General features: G+C 44.3%; 1 protein-coding gene across 1 annotated transcript in view; it reads left to right on the top strand.

The window, feature by feature from the left end:
- LOC147412707 (serine/threonine-protein kinase PAK 3-like) overlaps positions 1-9075 on the top strand; it is a 78202-nt gene extending 69127 nt beyond the window's left edge. Inside the window, exon 7 of the mRNA XM_086481098.1 lies at positions 8942-9075. Within this exon, the coding sequence (XP_086337224.1) occupies positions 8942-9075 (134 nt within the window). The remainder of the gene's footprint in view (positions 1-8941) is intronic.
- The last annotated feature ends 5373 nt before the right edge of the window (positions 9076-14448 follow it).

Below are 14448 nucleotides of genomic sequence, written 5' to 3' on the forward strand. Positions count from 1 at the left end.
TATCTAATTCCATCAAAAGCTCTGGAACTACTAGTTGCCCTTGATTGGTATGGAATGGTCTGGAATTTCTAGTTGCCATGGAATGCAATGGAACGCACCGGAAGTTCCAGTTCCCATGGTATGCGATCGAAATGCACTGGAACTCCTAGTTGCCATGGAGTGCCATAGAAACGCTCTGGAACTACTAGTTGCTATGGAATGCTGTGGAACACACTGAAACTTCTACTTGTCATAGAACCCTCTGGCATTTCTAGATGCCATGGAATGCCATATAAACTGTCCAGAACTACTAGTTACCATGGAATGCCATGGAACGCTCTGGAAATTCTAGTTGCCACGGAAGGCCATAGAAACTCTCTGGAACTCCTAGGTGCCATGGAATGCCATCAAACCCATCACAAATAATAATTGCCGATGAATGCCACAGAAACCCTCTCAAAATTGTAGTTGCCATGGAATGCCATGTAATGCTTTGGAACTCCTACTTACCATGGAATGCAATGGAACGATCCAGAACTTCTAATTCTAATGGAATGTCATGGAAACACAAAGCAAATAAGTGTTGCCATGGAATGCCGTAGAAACGCTCTGGAACTACTAGTTGCTATGGAATGCTGTGGAACACACTGAAACTTCTACTTGTCATAGAACCCTCTGGCATTTCTAGATGCCATGGAATGCCATATAAACTGTCCAGAACTACTAGTTACCATGGAATGCCATGGAACGCTCTGGAAATTCTAGTTGCCACGGAAGGCCATAGAAACTCTCTGGAACTCCTAGGTGCCATGGAATGCCATCAAACCCATCACAAATAATAATTGCCGATGAATGCCACAGAAACCCTCTCAAAATTGTAGTTGCCATGGAATGCCATGTAATGCTTTGGAACTCCTACTTACCATGGAATGCAATGGAACGATCCAGAACTTCTAATTCTAATGAAATGTCATGGAAACACAACGCAAATAAGTGTTGCCATGGAATGCCGTAGAAACTCTCTGGAACTTCTAGTTGGCATGGAATGCCATGGAATGCTCTGGAACTTCTGACTGCCGTCAAATGACATAGAAACTCTCTGGAAATTCTAGTTGCCATGGAATACCATAAAAAGCTCTGGAACTACTGCTTGCCATTGATTGGTATAGAACGGTCTGGAATTTCTAGTTGCTGTGCAATGCAACGGAACGCTCTGGAAATTCTAGATCCCATGGTATACGATAGAAATGCTCTGGAAATCCTAGTTGCCATGGAATGCAATTGAAAGCTCCAGAATTTCTGGATTCCATGGTATGCAATAGAAATGCTCTTGAAATACTAGTTGCCATGGAATGCCATAGAAATGCGCTCGAACTCCTAGTTGCCATTGAATGCAATGGAACACTCCAGAACTTCTAGTTGCCATGGAATGCCATGGAACACTCTGGAACTCCTAGTTGCCATGGAGTGTCATAGAAACGCTCTGGAACTACTAGTTGACATGGAATGTTATGGAATACACTTGAACTTCTACTTGCCACGGAACCCTCTGGAATTTCAAGTAGCCATGGAATGCGATATAATCTGTCTAGAACTACTAGTTACCATGGAATGACATGAAACGCTGCGGAACTCCTCATTGCCATCAAAATGACATAGAAATGCTCTGGAAATACTCGTTGGCATGGAATCCCACGGAACGCTGCGGATCTTCTGGTTGCCACGGAATGTCATGGAAACTCTCTGTAATTACTAGTTGCCATGGAATGCGATGGAACGCTCCGGAAGTCCTAATTTCCAGGGAATGCCATAGAAAGGTTCTGGAACTACTAGTTGCCATGGAATGCCATGGAAACACATCGCAAATACAAGTTACCATGAAATGCCATAGAAACGCTCTGGAAATACAAGTTGCCACGGAACACTATGGAAGACACTGGAACTTCTAGTTGCCACGGAATGCCATAGAAACTCTCTGGAACTTCCAGTTGCCACCTAATACCATAAAAAGCTGTGTAACTACTACTTGCCCTTGATTGGTATGGAACGCTCTGGAATTTCTAGTTGTCATGGAAGGCAATGGGATGCTCTGGAATTCTAGTTACCATGGTATGCGTTAGATAAGCCTTGGAAGTCCTAGTTGCCATGGAATGCCATAGAAACGCTCTGGAACTACTAGTTGCTATAGAATGTCATGGAACGCTGCAGAAATCCTAGTTTCCAGGGAATTCCATTGAAACACATCACAAATAATAGTTGCCGAAGAATGCCACATAAACCCTCTCAAAATTGTTGTTGCCATGAAATGCTTTGGAACTCCTACTTCCCGTGGATTGCAATGGAACGATCCAGAACTTCTAATTCTAATGGAATGTCATGGAAACTTCAGAAATAACAGTTGTCATGGAATGCCATAGGAACTCCCTCGAACTACGATTTGCCATGGAATGCCAAAGAAATGCTCTGGAACTTCCAGTTGCCATGGAATGCCATGGAACACTCTGGAACTCTTGGTCGCCATCAAATGCCATAGAAACTTTCTGGAACTACAAGTTGTCACGAAACGCTATGGAATGCTCTGGAACTTCTAGTTGCCATGGAATGCAATGGAATGATCCGGAACTTCTAGTTGCCATCGAAAGCCATCGAAACTCTCTGGAAGTTCTAGTTGCCACCTAACACCATAAAAAGCTACGGAACTACTACTTGCCCTTGATTGGTATGGAGCGCTGTGGAATTTCTAGTTCCCGTGGAATGCAATGGAACGCTCTGGAACCTCTAATTGCCATGGTATGCGATAGAAATGCACTGGAACTCCTAGTTGCCATGGAATGCCATAGAAACACTCTGGAACTATTTGCTTCCATAGAATGCAATGGAACTCTCCGGAACTTCTAGTGCCATGATATGCCATGGAACGCTGCAAAACTATGAGTTGCCATGGAATGCCACGGAAACACATCGCAAACAATAGATGCCGATGAATGCCACAGAAAGCCTCTCAAAATTCTAGGTGCCATGGAATGCCACGTAATGCTTTGGTACTCCTACTTACCATGGAATGCAATGGAACGATCCAGAACTTCTAATTCTAACGGATTGTCAGGGAAACACATCGCAAATAACAGTTGCCATGAAATGCCATAGAAACGCTCTGGATCTTCTAGTTGCCATGGAATGCCATAGAAACGCTCTGGAACGACAAGTTGCCATGGAATGCTATGGAACGCTCAGGACCTTCTAGTTGACATGGAATGCCATGGAACGCTGCGGACCTCTTCATTGCCATCAAAATGCTATAGAAATACTCTGGAAATACTAGTTGGCATGGAATGCCACGGAACGCTGAGGACTTCCTCGTTTCCATCAAAATGCCAAAGAAATGATCTGGAAATACTAGTTGGCATGGAATGCCATGGAACGCTGCGGATCTTCTAGTTTGCATGGAATGACATTGCAAATAACAGTTGCCGATGAATGCCACAGAAACCCTCTCAAAATTGTAGTTGCCATGGAATGCAATGGAACGATCCAGAACTTCTAATTCTAATGGAATGCCATGGAGACACATCGCAAATAATATTTGTCATGGAATGCCATTAGATGCTGCAGAAAGTCTAGTTGACATGGAATGCCATACAAACGCTCTGCAACTTCTAGTTGCCATGGAATGCCATGGAACACTCTGGAACTCCTGGTTGCCATGGAGTGTCATAGAAACACTCTGGAACTACTAGTTGCCATGGAATGTTATGTTACACACTGAAACTTCTACTTGCCACGGAACCCCCTGGAATTTCTAGTAGCCATAGAATGCCATATAAACTGTATAGTACTACTAATTGCCATGGAATGCCATGAAACGCTGCGGAACTCCTCGTTGACATCAAAATGCCATAGAAATGCTCTGGAAATACTAGTTGGTATGGAATGCCACGGAACGCTGCGAATCTTCTGGTTGCAATGGAATGTCATGGAAACACATATCAAATAATAGTTGCCATGTAATGGCATAGAAACGCTCTGGAAATACAAGTTGCCACAGAACGCTATGAAAGACTTCTAATTGCCATGGAATGCATTGGAATGCTCCGGAAATTCTAATTGCCATGCAATGCCATAAAACTCTCTGGAACTTCTAGTTGCTATCTAATACCATAAAAAGCTCTGGAACTACGACTTGCCCTTGATTGGTATTAAACGCTCTGGAATTTCTAGTTGCCATGGAATGCAATGGAACACCCTGGATCGTCTAGCTGTCATGAAATGCCAGGGAATGCGGCAGAACTTCCAGTAGCCATGGAATGCCATAGAAACTCCCTGGAACTTCTAGTTTACCACCTAATACTGTATAAAGATTAGGAACTACTACTTGCCATTCAATGGTGTGGAACGCTCTGGAATTTCTAGTTGCCATGGAATGCAATGGAATGCTCCGAAATTTCTAGTTACCATGGTATGCGATAGAAACGGTCTGGAACTCTTAGTTGCCATGGAACGCCATAGAAACTCTCTGGAACTACTAGTTGCCATGGAATACCATGGAATGCTCCGCTACTTCTAGTTGCAATGCAATGCCAAATAAACCCTCTGGAACTACCAGAGGCCATCGAATGCCGTAGAAACGCTCTGGAACTTCTAGTTGCCACGGAATGAAATGGAACACTCTTGAACTTCGTGTTTTCATGGAATGCATTGCAAGGCTGCAGAAATTCTAGTTGCCATGGAATGCCATAGAAACACATCACAAATAATAGTTGCTGATGAGTGCCAGAGAAACCCTCTCACAATTCTAGCTGCCATGGAATGACATAGAAATGCTCTGGCACTACTAGTTGCCATGGAATGCCATGGGATGCTGAAGAAATTCTGTTTACCATTTAATGCCATAGAAATGCTCTGGAACTACAAGTTGCCACGGAATGCTATGGAAGACACTGGAACTTCTAGTTGCCATGGAATGCCATAGAAACTCTCTGGAACTTCTAGTTGCAACCTAATACTATAAAAAGCTCTGTAACTACTACTTTCCATTGAATGGTACGGAACGGTCTGGAATTTCTAGTTGCCATGGAATTGAAAGGAACACTTCGGAACTTCTAGTTGCCATGGTATGTGATAGAAATGCACTGGAACTCCTAGGTTCCATGGAATGCCATAGAAACCCTGTGGAACTACTAGTTGCCATGGAATGCTGCAGAAATTCTACTTGCCTTAGAATGCCATGGAAACACATCAAAAACAACAGTTGCCGATGAATGCCACAGAAACTCTCTCAAAATTCTAGTTGCCATGGAATGCCATGTAATGCTTTGGAACTCCTCATTGCCACGGAATGCAATGGAATGATCCAGAACTTCTAATTCTAATGGAATGTCATGGAAACACATTGCAAATGAGAGTTGCGGGAGCTGCGTGAGGACACTGACACGATCAATGTGATCTAACAAGTGAACCTTTATTTCCGTGTTTCCAGTGCAATTTATAACCCTCGACCACACCCAATAAATACTGATTGGCTTCATCGCAAATAACAGCCCATAGTCCAACCTGATTGGCCACATTGCGAGTCATGTTCAAGTCATGTTCACAAATGTTCACACCCATCTTCTTCAGGAATTAAAACTGCGTCATTAATGGCGGCTGTCTCTTCTCCTGCACCTGTAAGATGTTCATGCCCCCTGCACCGGAAGTTGTTTATGCTTTCCGCAGTTCTGGTACGTCCCAGCTCGGATTCTCTGGAAAGGCTGGATTGTTCACATGTCCCTTATTTCATAAATGTCCTCCCACACATCCCCCTTCTTTTTTTTTTGCACAATCCAGACTTGTTTTACAGCCTGCTCGATCATTGAGCTTATGTACTGTAGGATACAAGGTAGCATCAGCAGTACAATTCATATCATGATAACAATAAGGATACCATACTTTACCCAGTGTAGTAACCATTCACTTATACCCCAAGAACTCAACCCCACGTCCAGGGGAGAATGATCAATGCCAATCTTTTTAATATTCTTTTGCAGATTTTGTATATGCTTGTGAAATGATCAGAAAGAATCATGTAACACAATCCCTCAAAATCTTCACACCCATGACCTAATACCAATAACAAAAAAAACTATAGCAGCTCTATTCTGTAATACTGCATGTCTAACACTATCTACATCTTCCAGCAATTCTGTTAGTATGCTTGAAGTCAGATTAATTTTCTTAGCAGTCCAGCATGCTAAATGCGATAGTTCACGCAAGGCATTGCCCCCAACAGCTCCTGGCAAAAATAATGATAAAGCAATTCTAGAAGCCCTTCCCAGAATGAACCCATTCCTTTGCTGTGTATTAACATTGGTGGCTCCTCACTGTTACCTGCTAGACTTAAAAAATTCAAAACATACAATGCTTTCATCAGTTGATCATTAGGCAACCAACCCTGGGTTCCCCCTTTTTATTTTAACAATGTTGCTTTTAGTGTCTGGTGAGAGCGCTCAACAATTGCCTGACAGTAGGAGAGTGAGGTGTACCTGTACGATGGTTAATACCCCAAAGATTGCAAAAACGTGCAAAGCAAAGCGAAGCATAAGCAGGTGCGTTGTTTGTCTTAATTTCAAGTGGAATGCCTAAAACAGCAAAGCATGCATAAAGATGTCGCTCAACATGTCGTGTAGTTTCACCAGTCTGTGCAGTACCTGTCCCACGTGTCTTTTTTTTTTTTTTTTTGTGAAAAGCGGCAAAGTGCGGTTAACAAAATATCTTATATATAATGATAACAGTAACACTGTGTCTCACTCACACATTCAAATATTGATAACCAGTTTTACACTATCACACAAGGAGCTCCTTTACACCATTCACACAAAAGACATCAGAAGACGCTTGCAAATATGATCACTACAGTAGCAACTATAGCATTAAGCAGACTAACCCCATTCACGTAGTTAAATATCAGTGCGAGGGGTGAAAATACACGTTGACATCAATGCCGATCGGTGCACAGTGTGAACATTTAGCAAATTACAGAAACAGACCAGAAAGAATACCTTTTTCCGTAGATGGACCGTGTCTGCCCCTGCAGCGAGCCAGATGAGTCAGGGAGTCCCTCCGAGAAAGGGTCCCGGGGCGTGCCCAGGGAGTCCCAGTCCTCAGCGGCTCCTGCAGCCGGACAGAGATTGTCGCCTCTGGGTTGTCAACTGAATCTGAGAAAACTCAATAACAACTATGTGTTATCAAGCAGGTATTTTCCATTCTCTATTGCACTTTAAGAAATCTGTCAAAGGCTTTTATATGTTTTATGCAGATCCTCCTTTTTCCATCATCTTTTTTAATTAGATTATCTTTACAAGCAACTTGAGCTCTTTCATAATGAACACTGCTTTTCAAATTACACAACTTTATAGGCAACCTGTAAATGAATCCTGAATTTCTTTGCCTGCTTTAGATAAAATGTGTCATATTTTACAGCCAGTTAACATCATGAATAAAAATAGCATTATGAAGCTTTATCTTTGACCAGACACATACAGATCATAAGACAGTTCAAAAAAAATAGTTTTAAAACAAGGACCTGCTTTGACCCTATTGCAATGACTGAAAAATTAAGCACTTTTTAAACCTGCCTGGCAAGCACAAACCTACAGCGCGATTAGAATTTGGTACGCCGTGTAACTGCGGAAGTTTGATTTACAGAGGGACTGAAATGAGTTTACCTTGGCTGATAAAGTGACCCATTGTCCCGCAATTGAAGCATCTCTTTTGCTTGCCTCCCTCCTTTCTATCTATGAGGGGTCGAACAGCACTGTATACAGCAGCAGCAAGTAAGGACGCGGTACCATTGGTGCGTTCTATAACTTTAAGCATATCAGCTACTTGTGCATCTCTGGGTAGGGTACTTAAAGCTCTTTTTGTTGTATCATTAGCATTCTCAAAGGCAAACATTTTAAAAACCTTTTTCTTCATTCCCTCATCCAAATCTGGATGACTTTTAATAACCTGATCTAAATGATCAATAAAAGAAGGAAAACTTTCTTGTGGACCCTGCTTAATATTGGCAAAGGTATATATCTTTCCTGGTTCCCTGATTGAAATCATTGCTTGGTAAGCTAACTGCTGTGACAATTGTAATACCTCTCCTATAAAACCGTGTTGTAAGCCTGTATTTGCAAAAGGACCTTGGCCCATTAACATTTGGGCTTGTATACCATACAATGGATCTCCCTGCTGCCGAGGTCGTGCAGCTTCGCGGTCACAGAGCTGTTGCCATGCCTTGGTAAACATAAGCTGTTGAGAAGGGGACAAAAGAATGTTAGCAACCTGTTGTGAATCATATGGTAACAGAACATCTGCTGTAAAAATAAATTGTAATAATTGTTGAGTATAACTAGATTGAAGCCCATATTGTGATACTGCTGAATGTTTCAAGGATTTTCCAATCAAACGGTTCCCATTTTCCACCTCCTGCCTGATCTGTAATGATAGGAAAGGCAGAAGGAAGAAAATTTCCTTCAATTAAGGCACCACGAATAACTCCTTTCCATCTTCGTCCTGCTTCTTGTTCACTTAATAGCGTATTTGACAATGAAGTAGTTGGCACAGGCATTTGCGACAAAGGCACTGGTAGTGATGACGGTACAGCAAAAGGATTATGAATCGCAGCGTTTTCTGGATTCTTCTTGTTGCTGTCCGCTGCCGTATTGAGTACCGATAGTTTGTTTATGAGTTGCTGTAGGACTTCATCAAGCAGCTCCTTTTTCTGCTTTTGTTTCAACATGATCCCTGGAGAAAGAGAGTCTTCCTGTAGGCGGGCCGTTGTGACGGTGGGATAAGGGCGGGATTTTGGGCAGGTTGTTGTGACGTTGCCATAAGGGCGGGATGTTGGGTGGGTCGCTGTGTATTCAGGATAGGGGTGGGATTTGGGTGGGTCTGCTGGTTCACGTACTTCCCCCTTTTCTTTGCCCACACCCCCTTGTAGTTTTTCCGCATTCTCTTCCGAGTCCCTTCTTAATTCTATCGGGTCGGCACCATTATGGCGCACCTCCTCCTCCGAGGGTGCGGTCCCCGCGGTGGCCCCACCAGCCCCCGAACTCGTGGTCTGTGTCTGATTAGCAGGGGTAAAGGGAGGTGGAACAGGAACAGAAATTTGCGTAGAAAAAATAGAAGTAGTAGTTGTTGGCGAGGAATCGCCAGAGGAGGGGGTAAAGGCAGCAAAGGCAGAAGCTGCAGCAGCTCTTTCAGCATTCATACTATGCAACATCTCCATAAGCAATTTCCATAACGTGGTGTACTTGCCTGCTTCTTTTGCTCTCGCTCCCCCCGAACTTATATCTTCCAATAACTCTTTATCTATGGCCTCCCACGTAGCGAGTTCAAAAGCAACTCCCACGGAAGAGATTAAACTTCTATTCCATGCCCATAATAACAGCCCTTTAAGAGCCGAGGATTCATACTTGAGTCCTCTCACTGAGAGTATGTGTTGGAGCAGATTTAGGACAGCCTCCTGTTGCTTGTCCAACCCCATCTGTCTCCCCGACCGCTCACCTGATCAGGGTGAGATTCCGTAATCGTTTCATGATGAGGTGCGCACCTTCCTTTTCTCTCCTCCTTCCTGGTAACTATGTGAGTCACCGCTTAGCGACTGGGTGGATCGCTGATAATCTTTTTATCTCTTTTTTCTTTATTACTCCGCTGGGGCAGCGGATCTCTTTCGGTCGGCCTTCCACCCTCTTCCTCTCCAAGTCTTGCAACTTTGTTCTGAGGAATCTGAGGGTCCCTGTTCGGGCGCCACTTGCGGGAGCTGCGTGAGGACACTGACACGATCAATGTGATCTAACAAGTGAACCTTTATTTCCGTGTTTCCAGTGCAATTTATAACCCTCGACCACACCCAATAAATACTGATTGGCTTCATCACAAATAACAGCCCATAGTCCAACCTGATTGGCTACATTGCGAGTCGTGTTCAAGTCACGTTCACAGATGTTCACACCCATCTTCTTCAAGAATTAAAACTGCGTCATTACTGGCGGCTGTCTCTTCTCCTGCACCTGTAAGATGTTCATGCTCCCTGCACCGGAAGTTGTTTATGCTTTCCGCAGTTCTGGTACGTCCCAGCTCGGATTCTCTGGAAAGGCTGGATTGTTCACATGTCCCTTATTTCATAAATGTCCTCCCACAAATTTGGTTTACAGTTTTAGAAGTAAAAGATGCCTTCTTTTGCCTCCCTCTCCATGAAGCCAGTCAGAAAAGTTTTGCATTCAAGTGGGAAATCCTTAAGAGTGGTTTGAAGACCCAGCTCACAGGGACGGTGTTGCCACAAGGTTTCAAGAACAGCCCTACCATCTTTGGGAACCAACTAGCGAAAGATTTGGAATTACGGGAACCACCATCGGAAGAAGGAAAAATACTACAATACGTGGATGACATCCTCATTGCAACTAAACCCAGAGAAGCCTGTGTCACCTGGACTGTAAGTTTATTAACTTTTCTTGGGCTTCAGACGTACTGAGTGTCCCGAAACAAGGCACAAGTGACTTTGCAGCAGGTTACATACTTAGGGTATGAGATCAGTGCAGGGCAACGGTCCTTGGGGCAAGCCCGGAAAGAAGCCGTATGCCAGACCCCTCGGCCACAGACTGTAAAAGAACTGCGGACCTTCCTGGCAATGATGGCGTGGTGCCGGCTCTGGATACATGACTATGGCCTGCTGGCCAAACCACTGTATTCTCTGATAAAATCCAGTTAAAGTCACCTCCAATGGGATGCTGAGTCAGATCGGGCATTCCATCAGCTGAAGAAGGCCCTGATGTCAGCACCAGCACTGGGACTCCCTGATGTGAGTAGACCATTTCTCCTATTTTCCCATGAAAAGCAGGGAATAGCGTTAGGAGTACTGGCACAAGACCTGGGACCATACAGACGAGCTGTGGCGTACTTCTCCAAACAACTGGACGCTGCTGCCAAAGGGTGGCCTGGCTGCCTAAGGGCGGTAGCAGCAGTCATCCTGAATGTTCAGGAACCTCAGAAGTCTACCCTGGGTCAGAAAATGACTGGTTTCCTATCTCACACAGTGTCTACAGTCCTTGAAGTGAAAGGGGGACATTGGCTCTCCCCACAGAGATTCCTGAAATATCAAGCTATCATGGTCGAGCAGGATGATGTTGAGATTGTGACCACTAACATTGTCAACCCAGCTTCATTTCTTAGTGGGAAGGCTGGAGAACCAGTGGACCAAGACAGCTTCACGACAATTGAGGTCACGTACTCTAGCCACATGGACCTAAAGGATACCCCCATGGATGGGGTAGAGCACTGGTTCACAGATGGGAGCAGCTATATCCTGGGCGGAAAACGACATTCTGGGTACGCCATCACCACTGCTGAAAAGGTAATAGAATCTGGACCACTACCGGCTGACACTTCAGCATAAAAGGCCGAGATCATAGCCCTCACTCGGGCCCTGGAGAGGGCCGAAGGAAAGGCTGTGAATATTTGGACTGATTCTAAATACGCCTTTGGAGTGGTACATGCCCACGGAGCAATTTGGAAGGAGCGAGGACTGTTGAACTCCCAAGGAAAGACTATCAAGCACGCAAAGGAAATTTTAAGACTTTTGAATGCAATCCAACTTCCTGAAAAAGTGGCAATTATGCACATTAGGGCACACCAGAAAGTGAGCACTGAATTGGAAAGGGGAAACAAACTGGCGGACAGAGAGGCAAAACAGGCAGTTAAAGAAATGGTAAAGGTGGGGAGGGAGCACTAGTCCCAGATGGACAGATAACCCTAGAAGGTAAGCCAGAATACACTAAGGAGGATCGAAAGTTAATCACAGATTTGGAAGGAACAGACAATGAGGACAGGTGGGTTATAACATCACATGGGAAACTCATAGTCCCCTCTTATACGGTTTGGCCATTGGTCCGGGAGGAACACAAGAAGGGACACTGGGGGGCGGAGGCATTACACAAATACCTTATCAGACACGGGACAGCTCGATATTTATACATCACTCTCAGACAAGTGACTCAGCAATGTGACCTTTGCCTCCAGACTAATCCAAAAATTGTCCCAAAACCAGAAATGGGCCAAATTGGGAAAGGGAATTGTCCGGGACAACATTGGCAAACTGATTTCTCAGAACTTCCTAGAAAAGAGGGGTATAAATACTTGCTTGTACCAACTGATACCTTTTCAGGCTGGCCAGAAGCCTTCCCATGCAGAACAGCTAAAGCTCGAGAGGTGACCAAGGTGTTGCTACAAGAAATCATACCCAGGTTTGGAGTCCCAGCGGTGATGTCCTCAGATAGAGGGCCGCAATTCATCTCCAAAGTTGTGCCAAAAATAAGCCACCATCTAGGGACAGATTGGCAACTACACACTCCATACCAGCCACAATCCAGTGGCCAGGTGGAGAAAATGAATCACTTGATTAAACAACAGATTTTTAAATTAGGACAAGAAACCAATTTGGCCTGGCCACAATCTCTACCCCTAGCAACGCTATGGATACGAACTAGACCCCGAGCTAAGGAAGGGCTAAGCCCATTCGAAATCCTATATGGGCGACCCTATGGGGTACAAAAGGGAACCTCTTCACAAATTGGTGAAGAATTGATGACTTCCTATATGGTGGCATTAGGGAAACAGCTTCATAAAATTGAAAAACAGGTGTTTGGAACCCGATGCAGGGGTTTGGATGGGTCAGTGCATAACATACAACCTGGAGACTAGGTGTATGTTAAGTCTCTTACAGAGAAAACTGTGGAGCCACAGTGGGAAGGACCATACCAAGTGCTTCTTACCTCTTTCACGGCAATCAAGATCAGGGAACAAAGCGCCTGGATTCACCACTCCTGAGTGAAGAAAGCTCCTAAAACTCCTTGGAAAGTAACACAGGGTGAGGATGAACTGAAACTAAAGCTCCGCTGAGCGAAATGAGTATATTGCACCCAGAAGTGTTTAGTAACTCGGCCTGCCAAGATTTAGTCAGGAAAATTGTTGTATTTGTAGTTATCGTAACCCAAGGGTCGAACAGTAACACCCCAGAATGGCCATGGACCCAAGCTCATATTGAATATACTGGGGATATGGGAACGCTCTCTGATAGAAAAAGCTTAAGCCTTGCCACCGTGGTTATGCATAAAAATGAAGTGTAGCCCAAAAATTATTGGAGCACAGACCTTCAGAGAATGATGCCTCAACTGCAGGGAATGCGGGGTCAAAACATAAGCGTAGGATGCCGAGGAATTAATGGAACTTCCTACAAAAGGGCAAACCAGATAGCTGTATCCAATATAATAACAAACACAACAAATAGAAAGCCTTGCAGTATCTTGGATTGTTGGCATAATTTTACTCTAACACAACCTGTCTTTGTAACCTGGGTCTGGGCACCTGGTGAAATAGGATTACCATTGAAATTGAAGATAGATGCTGTACCGTCTACGACAGCGGGGCCCTGCACAACCTATACAGCTGATACCAGCACTCAAACAGTCCGAACCCAAACTAAACTTGAATCTAAGATTTATGAGATTGGTCCGTATGTCATCAGAGATACAGGTCAGCTACAAGTATTATTTAACCCAGAGTGGTCTCTAAAAAGGGTGGAACTGATGATGCAAATTAAGGTTTCAGAAATACAACCATTGTGTTCCCCTTTCTTACGGACTTCCTATGAAGGGTGGACCACTTGGCTACGCAGGAGAACGGGTATTTTTCAAAGGCGAATACCGAGGGATGTAGCTGGGGTGTTAGGGACAGGACTTGGGGTTCTAAATACCACAGATTCAGAAGTGATAATGAACAAATTAGCTGCCTCTACCGCTGATCTGTCCAAATTACAACAGCCATCACAATCCTCCCTATTAGCTCTAGGAGCTCACTAATGGTTGGTGTCGGAAGTTCTACCCGACTGGGAACGGACAAACATAAGGGATCATAATATCATTATAGCTGCAATTGGAGGGCTCCAAAGGAATATCTCATTGGCCCTGAGCTGTATCCAGGCCCAGCTGTGGATGCAATCAATAACCGCACCTATTGTAAGGGAAGGAGAGGAAGGGCTCTTCCCCACAGAGATACGGAAGATAGTTTGGGATAGTGCCACCGATACGGAAAGAGGGCTCCAGTCCTGCTGGGAAGTGGTAAACTTTACCTATAACCCCACCACACACACAGTCACTGCCCTCGTGTTAACTATCCACAATGCATCAGTGACTGTAATACATCCCATAATAGCCATGGGAATAAATCACGGTCAAAATTTGCTTTATCCTTTGGAACATAGGACATGGGCCCGAAAGAGAGAGAACAAATGGCAAACAGTTGACTTAGAATCCTGCGTTGTACGAGAGCAACAGGGATTTCTCTGCGAAAGCAATACCATGAGGGCACAAGACATTTGCTGGATACCGACCAAAAGGTCTGTCACCTTGAAATTCGCCCGAATGCCAGTCCAAAACCGGTTGTCGTCTATGC

This window comes from Leptosomus discolor, unplaced genomic scaffold (assembly GCF_034619465.1).
Source record: "Leptosomus discolor isolate bLepDis1 unplaced genomic scaffold, bLepDis1.hap2 HAP2_SCAFFOLD_67, whole genome shotgun sequence".
Classification (NCBI taxonomy): domain Eukaryota; kingdom Metazoa; phylum Chordata; class Aves; order Leptosomiformes; family Leptosomidae; genus Leptosomus; species Leptosomus discolor.